The sequence below is a fragment of the Astyanax mexicanus genome, chromosome 2 (assembly GCF_023375975.1).
Source record: "Astyanax mexicanus isolate ESR-SI-001 chromosome 2, AstMex3_surface, whole genome shotgun sequence".
NCBI classification, from domain to species: Eukaryota; Metazoa; Chordata; class Actinopteri; order Characiformes; family Acestrorhamphidae; genus Astyanax; species Astyanax mexicanus.
The window spans coordinates 46,869,208-46,885,083 of NC_064409.1; the positions used below are offsets into that span (position 1 = coordinate 46,869,208).

General features: G+C 37.9%; 1 protein-coding gene across 2 annotated transcripts in view; it reads left to right on the forward strand.

Annotated features, from left to right (window-relative positions):
• shisal1b (shisa like 1b) overlaps positions 1 to 15,876 on the forward strand; it is a 77,283-nt gene that overhangs the window by 46,630 nt on the left and 14,777 nt on the right. The window contains exons 3-4 of one of the 2 annotated variants that reach the window (XM_049474383.1): positions 3,227 to 3,440; positions 10,485 to 10,821. In XM_049474383.1, the coding sequence (XP_049330340.1) occupies positions 3,227 to 3,440; positions 10,485 to 10,821 (551 nt within the window). Of the gene's footprint in view, positions 1 to 3,226; positions 3,441 to 10,484; positions 10,822 to 15,876 lie in introns of those variants that run through there. The other variant, XM_015601831.3, reaches the window with a different exon arrangement.

Here is a 15,876-nt window from a genome sequence, read left to right on the forward strand (position 1 = left end):
GGATTGTCCTTTAAAATCCACATGAATCTGCCTAAACACAGAAAGCTTCCCTGATTTAAAAGATTCCCTTTTGTTCATCAAATTAAAGACAAACAAAGCACTCCAGAGCAATAGAGTCTATCTCCAAGACTTCTCTGTTATTCTTCACCAGTTTTCCATCAGGTAGCTCTAATGCAATCAAAGAGAGCAGGTGTTGCGGCACTTTCATCTGAGTGGTAATGACTTGTGTTCCTCTGGCCATGCTTTCTAGGCTTCCTATGAACTCTTCTCAGCTAATTAGGCTGGAGAAAATTACAGCTCTTCGAGATAGAGATGGTTAGAGATTGAGAAGAGCTACACAGACAGAGCTAAATCTCTCTAAATGTTTGCTGTTCCCTCAGTCTTGTTTGGTTTGGTATCTGGTCAGTGTTTATGTTTGGCTTAGACAAGAATGGTGCTTTCAGTGTGGACATTTCCTCAGGGAACCCATTCCACGAATGTGCAGCCTCGATATTATGTGCCAAATTAATATCTAATTCTTAACTGTAAGGACGGCATTGTGGATTCAACATTGTCTGGAGCTAAACTGGTAACTTTGTAATAGAAATGTAAGAAGATGAAAGAAGTTATTCTTACCTTATATACAGTATTTTTCGCACTATAAGGCACACTTAAAATCCTTTAATTTTCCCAAAAATCGTCAATGTTATAATAAGGTGCGCCTTATGTATGAATTTTACCAGTCCGGTTGTAAGGAGCAGTAAAGCCACTCCACTGAAGTGCAGAGTTATACAGGAGTTTTATTGAAGTTTTTCCAGCATCATTAGCATTAGCTGCTAACCATGCTAAGCACTAGCTCTTTCGCCGGTTAGAGGTGATTATTATCGGACTGTAGCCTGCACAAAAACAAACTACGTGGGATGAACTGCTAGCTAATATTGCTCTGGCTTACCAGAACACTTAGGGTTCCTCAGTGTAGTGCTGTAAGGTGGTATTATCCACTAACTGTGGCTAGCGTTAATGCTTAGCCGCTAATGCCTTAGTGGAAATATGCAAATCTAAGCTAACTGTAAATAAATGGAAACACTTTACACACTCAAATAAATATTTTTAGGAGATAAATCTGTGTAGATTAATACCCAAAGCGCGTTTGACTTAAAAAAAAAATTTTTTAAATAATTGCAGTTTTTTTTAACTTAGCTTAGCTTTGCAGGTTTCTCAACACCCCTGTTCCTTACTAGTGTATGTATTAAAATAGACCAGAAAATAGACATTCATTGATAGTGCACGTTATAATCCGGTGCACCTTACAGTGCGAAAAATACGGTAATGCTTTTCAAACCAACCAAATGTGTTTTAATAAACACTCTCTATATACAATCCTTCACGCTCAACCAGCACACACACCAGCGAGTAGTGGCAGACAACTCTTAACCAGAAACAAGCATGTCATTGAGAAGAACATGTCAACACCACCCAGATAGGGACTAGCACCAAAGACCCCAGCACTCAGCAGTGAATGTGCTAACCACCAAGCTACCATGCCACTTAAATAAATATATAAAGCTTGTGCAAAAAAATAAGCATATAAAGCCTATTCAGTGGCAACTAGGTATAAAAGGGGTGTAATGGTTCAAGTAGATCAGGCTTTTAGGCTCTCTCAATATCTCTCAAGATTGACCCTGACAACTCTTTCGCTACGATATAATAGACTTTCTTATTGTAAGAGTTTATTGATTACTGAGATGTGCGTGTATAGTTCACAGAATTCACACCAGTCTTATACGATTTACTGTCTTGAGCTCTGTAATACAGCACAATTTTGAGCATGTAAGCAACTCACAGTAAGAGGTACACAGGCTAATTTTAGTTGTAATGTGGTGAACCAGTGACTGTAGAAAAATAAGCAGAGGTGCTAGACCTGTGGTTTGCAACATCTTTTTAAAGATTTTGCGCTGTTAAAAAGATTTTGCGATTTTATACAGTCATTATATTGCATATATATATATATATATATATATATATATATATATATATATATATATATATATATATATATATATATATATATAATTTTAATATTACAGTTATGGACATCACCACTGAGTTACTATAAGATACTTAACAACTAAACTATTTTATATACAGCTCTGGAAAAAATTAATGAACACTTCAGTTTCTGAATCAGTTTCTCTTATTTTGCTATTTATAGGTATATGTTTGAGTAAAATTAACATTTTTGTTTTATTCTATAAACTACAGGCAACATTTCTCCCAAATTCCAAATACAAATGTATAGCATTTATTGGCAGAAAATTAGAAATGTCTAAAATAACAAAATAAAGAAGCAGAGCTTTTAGACCTCAAATAATGCAAAGAAACCAAGTTCATATTCATACAGTTTTAAAAGTTCAGAAATCAGTATTTGGTGGAACAACACTGGTTTTTAATCACAGTTTTCATGCATCTTTTCCTCCACCAGTCTTGCACACTGCTTTTGGATAACTTTAAGCGTAAAAATTCAAGCAGTTCATCTTGGTTTGATGGTTTGTGATCATCCATCTTCCTCTTAATAATATATTCCAGAGGTTTTCAATTTGGTAAAATCAAAGAAAGCTGTAAATATCATTTTCTACCACTGAGAATCTTCTAGTTCTCTTGTATATGACTTCCTCTTTATGTATATTTTTGTGTGTACCATCTCTTTTATTCAGTAAATTTAGTTTGGTATATTTGTGCAACTACCATAGCCCCACCAGAAGCGGCTCAATGCACATATGTTGTGCAAATAAAAAATAAACATATCTGCTATCATTTGTCATGTTTTACTCAACCTCTTTTGACTCATCATTTATTTTGATATAACCTGTTTAATAACGTGCTTAGGTTCAAAAACCTTGTCTGGTTCAGACAATAAAAAGTACTGAAATAATTGAGTTATTAATTGACATATTTTACCAGATCTTTTCTAGCCTCTTTAGTTTGTTTATTTCTTCATTGGGAGTGGAGATATATAGATTGTCTGTATCAATATATCTTAAATATCATGCTCAGATTCTTTTTAAATTTAAAAATAAACTCTTATTAGGTCAGATCCCATGCACCTGCTTTCTCCATATCCTCTTTGTGTATGCATTATCTGATTTCTTTAGCTTTCTTCAGAGAATTACAGAATACACATAACATGATATTCTAAATTTGTGGAACTGAATAGCCGTGTTAACTTGTATTTTGTGCTCCTCTGCAGCTCTTTCAGCACATTTCCGGGTGTGTGAACCCTACACCGACCACAAGGGGCGTTTTCACTTTGGATTCCACTGTCCTCGACTCTCTGACAACAAGACTTACATGTTCTGCTGTTACCACAACAACACCGCCTTCAAGTACTGCTGCAATGACACAGAGTTTCAAACCATCATGCAGGTCAACCTTACAACCGCTCTGGAAGGATTCTCACACAAGTAAGTTCTTCCAGTTTCACCTGATATTTGATTTGTTGTCAAAACCAATCAAGACAACCAAATCCACAGGCTTTGAAACATCACTTCCCATTGATTTTGTTGATTTTCCTTCCTCACAGAGTCACAGCCAGTTCCTTTATCACATGCCTGTAGTATCAGTGCAGGGCAGAGGCTAACGGTTCCTATGATGCACATTTATCCCACCACTACATCTTTTCTAACCGCTGGCTGCACTGCTCAGCAAGGTTACGACCCCTTTCCTTCCCACTGAGAACACAGCAAATAGCAGGACTTCAGATTGATTGATGGAGGGCCTGTTTTGTCCATTTTTACCTGCCTTTTCAGGCGTATGACATTTAGAATGTATGTGGTGCAGATTACCAAAGTCTGGACTAAGCCCTCTACACGGTGCTGATAGCAAAACATGATAAAGAGCTAAGTCTGAAACCAACAGAAGCTGACATTTCAGAATCCCATTGCTGACGTAGCCATTGTCATTTCAGCGAGTCACCAAAACTGTTTATGAAAACATGGAACATGTGCTATATCCACCATTATTTAGGTTATCAAAAGGTTATACAATATAATGAAGTATTTTTACAACAGGCATTGTCCCAAAATGACTGAAATCAGTGTGCAAACAAAGTCTAGTGATGTTCTCTAAGACCAAGAAATCTTAATTGGATCTGAAATGCACTCATCGTCAGAGAAATAGTTACAGCCAAAAGGAAATAAGGATTTCAATGCTGTTCGGATAGGAAATAAAGATTACTCGGAATAATAAATCGATAAATCTTGGTCACATTTGTTGAGCTAAACATACAGCAAAATGTGCGTAATGCGTGTGCAATGGAATATGCCAGACATCTCCAAAAATTCATCATATTTTGCACAGTTACTGCTGATTTTGTGGTAGGGGTGGAGTGTTCAGAGCACCTCCAATAGCATCCCACACATTTTTAGTCGGGGATAGGGCTGGTGGTGGGATAGCATTTGTGTCTTTAAGGGAAGCTCTTGAGACTCCAGCAGTATGTGGACGAGCATTGTCCTGTTGAAATAGCTTATTGGAGTGTGAGTTTAGAAAAGACAGGGCAATGGATTGCAAGACCATAAGGTTGGGCTGTCAAATGATGATCTGGCATCAGAAAATTGCACTCCACACCATGACACCAGGTTTTCCGGAAACCGTTGCTGATCTTGTTGCTGGTGACTATACCACCACACGCATATTTGTTGGCCCTCAGGACAAAAGTTGGACCAACTACCATTTTAAACTATTATATGTACAGTAAGTTTGGCACAACTACCCACACAGTTTTATTCCAGAGGTTAACTAGTGAAAACCAATAACTTAAGTTCAAACTTTTTTTTAGAAATGAGGATGAGGAAGGCTCCAAGTGGTCCAGCGGACTAAGCACTGGCTGCCACTATAATCAGGAGATCGCCGGTTTGAATCCTGGTCATGCAGTTTGACATCAGCTACCGGAGCCCCGAGAGAGCACAATTGGCCTTGCTCTTTCTGGGTGGGTAGATGACACTCTCACCCCACATCATTCCAAAGGGTGATGTTGATCAGCACAGGGCGTCTCTGAGCTGATCTATTGCGCTGTGATGCTACTCGGCAATGCTGCATCAGCAGCAGTTTAAAAAAAAAGGCGGTGGCTGACTTCACTTAGAGAGGAGGCATGTGCTAGTCTTCACGCCCCTGGTGTTGGGACATTGCTATATGTTGACTCCTAATGAGTGTAAAATAGGGAGAAAATGGGAAAAAAATGAAATGAGGATGAGGATTAAATCTATTATAGCTATGAAGACATGTTTGCATGGACAGGTGAGGAATTATATAGCATGAGACATGAGACATATCAGTTGTGTCTAGAACCGAATAACAAATCTCTGGCAGAAACCACAGCCAAATTCAGTGCTGAAGACCCAACATGCACACCTCTAGTCAGTACAGTGTTTTTTTTCATGTACAATTGGACATAGCAAAAGTCAGAGTACACGAAAGGTGTCCATTGTAGCAGTGTAAACCAGTTTAGGCCACCACACATCATTAATGGACCACAGGGTAAAAAAAAGATAGAAAATTTGTATAATTTGGGTCCATTAAAGAACTGTCTATTAAAAGGTTCTTGGTACAAAGAAACAGTGCTAAATCCATTATTTAGCACCATTATTTTTGGAAATAAAAAAAATAGGTACATACAAACAACAGAACGGAATGATTAAGCTTTTCACGCCTTTCCAATGGTGAAGTTATTCTTGTCACAGATAAGCAAGCCTAGAAGTGTTGCAGTGCTTTTGTGATCTCCCACTCAGCTGGTGTCCTGCACTAATGGCCACACAAGACTGTGCTGACTTACTCTGCTCTCAGGCATTGTGTGAAGAAGGACAACCCGGTGAGAGGCCATTTCATCCTCGTCTGTGGTCAGCTGGACATGATATTTACCACTGCCCTCAGGTTAAAATGCCCATGGAGCCACTCATCACCAGCTCCGAAAGTGAAGAGCCAGGAAACTGGAGCATCTGTCAGACCTAGCTCATGCATAATAATTTGGTAGATACATATTTAAATCGTTAAACTTGCTTTTGCATCACAATTATGTTCTATCAAGCTATTATTAGACCGGCTGAGACAGTCTGTCTTTGTTTCTAAAGACCTGGAGCTTGTGGTGTTTTTAAATTAGTAAATTCTAACACAGTTATTTGTAAGACGCCACATTTTCTTTCAACTTAACTTAGAATATGTGATTTATTACCATTTCTCACCAAATGACTGTTCTTAGAAAAAAAAAATAAAAATGACTTGTATTTAATTCAGGTTCAAATAGCGTCCTGGCTTTATTCTTTGCCTTTTTTTTCATAATTCGTTCCAAATACTTGTAAATATTTCACTCCTTTCATTTCTGTTTTCCACTTCGCCTGGCCAGTAATTGGAAACTGTTTGAACTGATTCTTCTGTTCTTCATTTCGGCAGAAATAGACTAATTAGATCACAAAATTCACATCTGCAGAAACGTCACCCAGAGAATTAAGGAGCTGTTTGGATTGTGTGTTTTGTAGGTCGAGCCTTTATAAAGCATCACTTTTGCTGCCTGATTACAAAAATGCATAATTCATGTAATTGTTTACTTAATAGTCTGAATACAAAACATGTTGGTCTCATTTTTCATCACAACTTAAAAGAAAATCTCAGCCCTTGCTGATCAAATCTCACCCTTGAGGAACAATAAAGCTCTGTCTGTCACTGGATTCATACATTATATATCATTCATTGACAAACACAGTAGAGATGGCAGTGGAAGAACAGTTCCATTCTGTCTTCTGCATTCACTACCATGACGTGGAAGACACTATTTTTAGCTACGGTGAAATCCATCTGATATGATCATTTGCTGTGCTTTTAACCTTGTAATGAATGCACACATCTTCACTGTTTGTCATCAGAACAAAGAAGAGTCAATAGAAAATAGAGCCTAGCTAGATAGAGTTCGAGTTTTAGAGCAGGTAGAGTTTTAGAGCATTTCTGATGGTCTGTTCATTATAATATTATAAAACAGTGTAATCCAGATATTTTGCCAGATTTAAGTCATTTCAAAAAGGTAGACACAGACTAGGACAGAGACTTAGCTAAGCTAAACAAACAAACATTAAACACAAGTTTGAAGGAAGCAGCAAAGTCTTGGAACAGGGTTGTGTGGGAGGGTGGCTCACCACTGTAAGGATATTGTTATAAATCAGGGATCGGCAATCAGCAGTCAATGGCCCAGATGTTGTCCACAAGCATGGAACATCTGGCCCATGAGGTTGTTTGAACTATAATGAACGATAATGAAAAAATAAATAAATAAAATGCTTCTCTGGCGAGCTTTTGATGACATTCCTCCCCTGCGTCTCTCTTGCGCTCAGTATGACTTGTTTTTCTGCCCATTCTTGGGCTCCCTATCTCCTTAAAAGGGTGTTTTTTTTGCCCGGCCGTGTCCCAATTTACTAGCCAGGCCAGCGGTAGTGTATTGAACCCAACCCTGACGAGTTTGATGCTGTGTGAGGAGCGGTGTATTTATTTTTAATTATTTCCTTTTTCCTTGGGTTTACCTGTTTTGAATTCAACTGTTCTATAATTGGGTTCAACAACCCTCTGGGCTGCAGAGCTACTATTCTGTACTATTCTGTATTTTCCAAAACAGATTTTTTTTGTGGCCCACCATGTAATGGCTTGAAAAATAACTGGCCCGCAGACAAACTTAATTGCAGACCCCTGTTGCCGGTTATGTTTCTTTTCTCCACCAAAATTGGAAACACAAAGCATCTAGGAAAGAATATGAGACAGTTTCTGTTGTCGGATGTGTCTGGACTCACATTTCTGCCCTGATTTCACAGTTAGACAGGTAGCATTGTGCTGTGTTAGCGGCATGCTAGCTACCAGCCCACCCCACATTCCTATTGTGACATAAACACACCGGCCAATCAGCCCTTATGTACGTACGAGTGCTCCTGCTGCAGTACACTGGCACTGTTGAACACCATCATAACCAGTCTAATGACAACAACTGAAGCTGAGAGGTGTTTCTTAATTGGAATGCCTTAAAGTGTAAAAATAAAAGGTTCAGTTGCCATGATCCACTATGACTGAAACTGTGTAATGTGATATTTTTGTTAACACACAACATCTAATGTTCTACCATGCATTAACACAAGGCAGCATTTTTTTTTAGATTTTTCACACATGGATGTGTTGTAATTAAATGTGTTTCCAACACAGATAGACTTCATTCTCACAAATCTCACACAGAATGTGTTAAAATATTGATAACCCACACACATTGTTTTAGTAGTACATCATAATTTATGTTACTGTGGTAGAACAAAAACACGATTTTGTAGGCAGATAAAATGAAATAGTTTGTTCCAGGTGTGTTTGATATGGTAAATCACCAGTCAGTGCTGGACACTGGCCTCATGAGTTTAATTTATACTCTGGTCTCTGTCCGTAAGAAGAGTTTGTGGTTTTTTTTTCCTGTGTTAACATGCCCAGCTGTCATTTCTGCATTCATTAATGCCTGAATCAACGTCATATTTTGGTTGCATTAATGTTGAATTATGCTTTGATTTTGAAAGATGAATCAGCGTTGATATTAGGATATTGATTTTACTCATTCTTTAAAAGCATACTGCTTCTATGGTTTGGTAAAGACAATAGTTTTATATAGAACCAGTAACACTGAAAAAACAATTACATGCTGGAACAGTTCTTCAGAGTGAAGCAAAAAGAAGACAACTCAAAGTTTGTTCACAAACTGTTTTTCTAGTTTGTTGTTGTTGTTTTCTATTTTTCTAACATATATGTTGATATTTTATGTGGTCTTATGATCAAAATCTGGCAGAATGCTGATTCAAAAACTTTTCCAATTGTATACTTAAACTATGCTGAAATCTGAAGTCTCTTATTTTGGAACCACTAATTTGTACTTAATTTCTACTTGTTTGTAATTTTAATTATATACATTTGCACTAAATTTATACTGAGTATACTAAACATATGTTATTTTCACCACTATTTAAAAGTGTGATAAGAGTAAAAATTTAACATCACATTCATTTTAAGGAGTGTACATAAACTGGTAAAAACAAAAGCAAGATATCTCATTGCAAGCATTAGCTGTTAAAGTTATTTTACCTACACAGAACTAAAGAAAACTTAGTTTAGTAGTAAGTTTAGTTTTAACTCATGAATACAGGTTCATCAGCACAGATTTAATTTGTATGATCAACACAAATGTAATGTTTGCTAGCAAATATCACAAATTAGCAGACATATATATTTATAGAATAACTCTTAAATATATATATATATACTAAGTACATGACCAGTACAAAATAAGCACAGCCAAATAAAGCATACTTTTTCAAAATATACTGAAATACTGTAAAGTTTAAGGATTAAAATTCAAGTACATTATTATTATATTTAAATAAACAACTTTAAATTTTACAAGGGATATTATAACTACAACAGGCATTATTTCAACCACATTCCAGCATGTGCCAGCTGATGGGCTTGTTTAAACTCAAATGATTTAAGTTTGTTTTACATAAAATTGGAACTAAACATTAATCAACTATTTTGTGTTAGTTAAAGATTTGTGGGCACATATACATTTAAACTGAGATCTTTGAGTTGAACCAACTTATAATAACTGAGTTTAGTCTGTTTTCATTGGCAGCTTCTTTTCCATTGGCTTCTGTTACAATCTATTTGCATACTGGGTGTGTCCAACAGTTTCACCATCACTCACCATCAGTGTGTAGTGATTCCCCCGGGGCTACCTTAGAAATAAATTAACTTCCCCTTTAGTTGTAATAACTTGATGTTTTAATTTATGCTAACTCAAGTTTTTATTCCCCATTACTTAACTGGTTTTCTCAATTTTTAAGTAAATTCAACTCAAAAATTTGAGCAAACTGGCTGCCTTAAAAAAGTTAAGTAAACTCAACTTATCCGATCTTATAGTATAACAAAAATAAAAAAGTTCAATCAACTTCCCCTTTAGTTGTGATAACTTGATGTTCTAAGTTATGCTAACTTCATTAACTTGTCATTACCCATTACTTAACTTTTTTAAAGCAACCGGTTTCCTCAATTTTTTAAAGTAAATTCAACTTATCTGGGCTTACAGTGTGGGGGTGTGTATGTGTGTGTGCTACCTGTGATGTCCAGGGGGTATTTAATCCTTGCACCAAATGATTCCAAGTTAGCCCTCTGACCCACCATATCCCTCACTAGGAAAAATATGTTTCAACAGCTGTTAATACTTTGTCATTGTTAAACTAATTAAATATGCTGTGTAATGTATAACTGGGTGCAATGTTGTTTTGATCACATTCACCCAAGAAAGAGCAGCAGTTCTCTTTATACCATCTTGTGATGATTTAAAAAGGCAAAAATAATGAAATAAATTAAAAGAATATTATATATTAAAATGTAAAATGTAATGCAACATATTTGTGATGCTGTCTCATTGGTCCTGTGTTCTGTTTCAGTAATTACACAGCGCTGGTCGGCGTGTGGATCTATGGCTTTTTCGTCATGGTGCTGTTGGCACTGGACTTCCTCTACTACTCGGCCATGAATTACGAGGTGTGCCGAGTGTACCTGGAGAAGTGGGGGCTCGGGGGCCGCTGGCTGAAACAAGCCCGCAGTCAGTGGCACAGAGCTGAGCAGGAGGAGAGCCAGACGCAACAGCCGCCTCAGCCTGGAGCTCAAGCAGCTCTCGCACACTACCAACAACAGCACTGTCACAACCAGCCCAGACACAGCCTGAAGGCCGAGGCCCACAGCCCGACGCAGACTGCACACAGCACATCAATCGCTTGGTGAGTTGACAAGCCAGACAGGGCTTTACTGAGCACTGGAAATCAGGGCTTATTCACACCTGTTGCTGTGTTTCTCTCTTCTGCTCTTGACCTCCTTTCTTTTACTTACACTCTTATGGATTTGGGTGGAACTCTATGAAAGACATGGACTTCAAGTCCTACCATAAGCCATTTAGACCATTTAGACCTCTTTTTACGTTGCATGAATCAACAAGAGTATAGGGCCTTAGGGCAATCAGAGGTTGCTTGAATGAGTAAAATGAAGGAATCAATTACTTGCATTGACAATCAACATTTAACACTTTTGTTACTGTACCTTTACTCTCATAATCCAACATCTCATATAAATTCCAATATACAAAGTGACTTATCTATTAAAACAACAACAGCCTGGCCAGTTCAAGCTGGCCAAGTTGCTCAAGTTGATTGATTGGTGTAGCTCTTAACCAACAGTTTGATAGGTTAGATGTGTTTGCAAGTATGACTAGTCTAGACCACCAGTATGACCAAGCTTGACCAAATTCAAATGCAACAGACATTATGAAGATCAAGTGCTATTTAAACAGCTAGCTTACCCATGGCAGGGTATGTTTTCACCTAAATGGCCAGTTTTGTAAATATCTTGACCATCAAAGAACAGTTTAAATTAGCATCAGACAAAAACATCCAAGTCAAGTCATTATACTTTTTTGTCATTAAGTTTGTTAATATTTAAACAACTGAGCAAAACTCATTTCCTCTAGGACCATGGTGCATCACAGAATAAACAGTTTAGTACAGACTACTGCCCAAAGTAATGTGCAACATTAAAGTAGAACAAGGGTTCTTAGGTCGCCTTATAGTGCCAGAAATATGGTACACAATGAATAGACAGCACAGTGCAGTGCCGACACAGTACTCCATAAAAAAGGGTGTGTAAAATGCTGGTAACATATAGGTACTGTATATGCAGTCAGCTTACATGCATGAAGACTGCAAAGATTTCTGATAATTTAAAAGGAGGTACATTTTGGGAGCGTCTGTAGAAATTTTGGTGTGTGCGTTGGAGGTGTAAGAGGATTTCAGTTTAATCCATATGTGTTGAGGAGTCTGATGGCCTGGAGGAAGAAACTATAAGCAGACTCTGAACCTTAGGTGACTTTTTTTTTTGCAGGGATCTGTCAAGTGTGTCTACATCTTTATTACCACAGTGCTCGTGTGAAAGGACAACATAGTCCTGATCAGGCTGAATATTCAAGATTTTGTAGCATTTCACTGTTTTAGCTTTTCTAGACAAATTTAGAAATTTGTTTTATTGAGATTTTTTTAAAACTGATTATGGGTAATGATCAAAAGCCATGTGTGTTAAAGATCACAGAGACAAGAATTCACACTCCCTTTGAAGAATCATTTTTGTTAATGAGATATGAGAGATAGAAGAGCCTTTTCAAAGATTAAAGAACATCCGCATGATAAGGACCTTTTCAGATGTTCAAGAATATTTATTTCTGAGAGTTTTCTGTCTTTAATTTTTGTCTATCTTTCTTTCTTTTTTTTCTTCTATCTTTCAGCATTCTTTTTCTTTCCATTTCTCCTTCCCTCAAACACACACACACACACACACACACACATACAGGGGACAAAAATACAGCAACCTTCTACATAATTTGCCTTGAACCAGATGTTTCACTCTGAGCACCTGACCCATCTTGAAATTTCCTTCTTTCACCTGCATTATGTGCATCTGTTTTCAGAACGAGGGCTTGTTTCAGAAATGTAGCAGCCTAAGATTTCTTTTTGTCATGCTATCCTTGATTCTGACACATACGGCTCATACAATAAGTAAATAAACAAATGCTCCAGTGCAGGAGACCTTGCTTTCTGAAAGAGGTATTGACTGTGCATTCTGAATAAAATGAAACCCAGCGGGCTGTCAGTCACAGTGATTTGTCTCGTTCTGCATGTTCTGTTGGTCTTTTGTTTTGTTTAGTACCGGGACATTGATTTATTGGGGGAAAGGCTGGAGGGGTTCTCTCTAGTCCACTTCAGAAAAAAAAAAAACATTTAAGACTGACGAGGTAGTTGAGCACAAGCACATAATTAATTAAAGGCTTGACACAGAGACAGAGTTTATCTGTGCGATAGCCAGCTGGGACACCTCGACACACGGCAGGAGCGCTCCTGCCTTTCAGCCACTTTTGCTGGAGCTCTGTGATAAATTAATGAAAGGATCGCTTTGACAAACGGCCCTATAAAGCTGGACTGGATTTGTAATCAGGGGAGATCACACACATGCATACTCAAAGCCAAAGCCTCCAAAAGAGCACAGAGAGAGATAGAGAGAGAGAGAGAGAGAGAGAGAGAGAGAGAGAGAGAGAGAGAGAGAGACGTACACTAGAAAAAGGGCCTTAGTAGTATAAGACAGATGTTCCAGGAGTTCTTTAGTGCCAGTGAATTCTCGTCTAATTAAGCTTGTCTTGTCAGCAGAAGCCCCTCATTAAACACACTGCTGCAGTCTTAGAGAATGGCACTGTCATCTCATGTACTACAATGTCAGTAACCATGATTTTTTACTAAAATTATTATCGTTACTATTTAGATTGTTATAACCCGTTCAGCTTGAGATCTGTAGAACAGATTGAATATTTTTATGATAATTGCTACATTCTAATAATGAGCATTTCCTGTATTTAAAATGGTCTATTTATTGTAGCAGGTTCATTCTGCTTCCTGCCAGATTAGTTTAAATCATTTTCACTTCAAAAATATCCTACCCTAAATGAACGCTGAACGGTTGTGTAGCTAAAGAGGTTCTCACTTCCAGGCAGTTGTTTTCTGGTGTTTCCAGGCAGTTTTTTTCTGGTGTTTCTACCTGGTTGCCAAGTGGTTGCTTGGTTGTTGCATAAATGTTGCTATGTGTTTCATATGATTGCTATGATGTTGGTAGCTGGTCACTATTGTATTGTGCTGCTGTTGAAATTATATATTCGCATTCATACAAATCACTCTTCTGGGCTTCTCTCATGGGCACTCTCTACACATGCATTTGTGGACAAGCTGAGAGATACAGAACCAGCCTCTAAAGTGAAAGAAGCACGTAGACTGGCACGTTAATTAATTTTATATCACAGGATTGTACACAACTGTGAGTTGGATTACACAACGTTATGCTGTTCTCACAAACGGCAGTCACCAAAATCACTATTATACAAGTCACAATTAAGCTGTTATTTAAAGGTACAAATACTAAAAAATGTTGCTTTAAATCCCTAAAACTATGGAGACTTCTTTTTAAAGCATAAACAGTGTTTTGAACAGCTTCAGACCAAACTGTCTGGTTGAGGTCATTTGAGAGAGCTAAGCCCTTTCCTCAGGGAGCATTATGGGAATTTACTGGACCAGTTTCTGCTCTGAAGAAAACATCTGGTAGAAGAGGTCACGACTTGTAAGTGAGGTCATCCGCTAAAATTCGACCTAATGCCTGATGTTATTGCTGACGATCTGCTTGGGAATTGAAGCATTGAGCTTAAATGGAGCAGAATATGACATGCCAGTGTAATGCCTCTATATTAGGGTGCTATGTGCCGTTTTTCTTTTCCTGGTATGGGTAAGGCCTGAGAAAGCACTGGGGAAAGCTTTTCATGGTGAGCTGCTGTTGTATAGAGTAATTGGGAGAAGAAGAGAAAAGGCAACCCCTGGGAATGATGACAGGAAGCAGCATTATTCTGCTCTTGGTTAGTTGCTGTTTGCCCCCACACAGTATGTGGTCTGGCTGAAGGGAAATGCATGGGAACTGCGAATGCGTTGCAGGGGTACAGAGCTGTTTTTCAGTGTACAGAGCTGCTCAAAAGATCAGAATCAGTGTTTATTAATAATTTAAAAGGTCAGCCTTGGCCTAAAGGTTAGAGAAGCAGACTTAGGATCAGGAGGTTGTTGGTTTGATTCCTTGGGCTTGAAGAAAGTGTTAGGAGAAATGGTAAAAGAACAGCACTTCCTTATATCTTAGTATTTATAGCTGAGACACTCTCACTCTGCACTGTTCACTAGTGTGAATGCGTACTTACTGTGTTTATCGCAACAAGTGGGTAAACTTTAACGTGGCTGAATTCCATTGTACTGTTATGCAATTGCTGTTAAAAGGAGTTTGAAGTGATGCCAGAACCCTGTAGATTTATCATCTATAAATAATTTATAAGAAGTTGTAAAAACAAATGTAAAATAGAAACAGATTCCATGCTCCTAAATTATTTAGAAAACTACAGTATATGGCATGTAGAACGATGCAGTAATAATATAAACGTTTATATCTGGCTTGTACTAGCAACACAGTGATAAAAGCTCAGGGCAATGAGAAACATTCATGGCTAATATAACAAATTGCTAATAATAGATCATTTACAAGCATACAGTTATATTTATTATTCAATACCAACTTGATCTTCTTCAAATACTTGAATTATAAAATCTTTAAAAAAACCACCTTTTCATGTCTGCTTTATATTATGTCATAAGTTATTATTGAATTTAAGATCCAAAAACAGGCCATAAATAATATCAGCGCTCTTGTAAAGGGTGTGATGTGTGTGCCTCTGCGAGCTGCACATCTTCTCCCGTTCGTAAGCATCCTGACAACCTGGCAACTTAAGCAAAACATGTTTGAGTGTTTCCATACACAGGGGACAGTGTGCAGCAGCTCACTCCACAGCGCTGAACACAGCCCCTGCTGCTGCACCACTTCAACAACATGCTGCTTTAAAGTGCTCTGCGCTGTTTTATTCAGCAGCCCGTGTCGTCATGCATGGAGAGAGCAGTGGCTAAACACAGACACAGTGTCCCTCACCTCTGATCTGCTGCTCTGAGCTACGACTTCCATCACTGATCTCTCAGCGATGATCAGCTGCTGCCTTTTTATATGCTAGTATAAAAGTGTTACTGTAAGGGACAGGGTGTTGGGTGTCTGAAATCAGAAAACCTTCTTTGAGGACACTGAGATTGATCTTGTCTGATCTGGTCGGTCTGAGTTTGGACAAGACACCAGAGAGACACCAGAGAGACACTAGAGAGACAACAGACGGACACT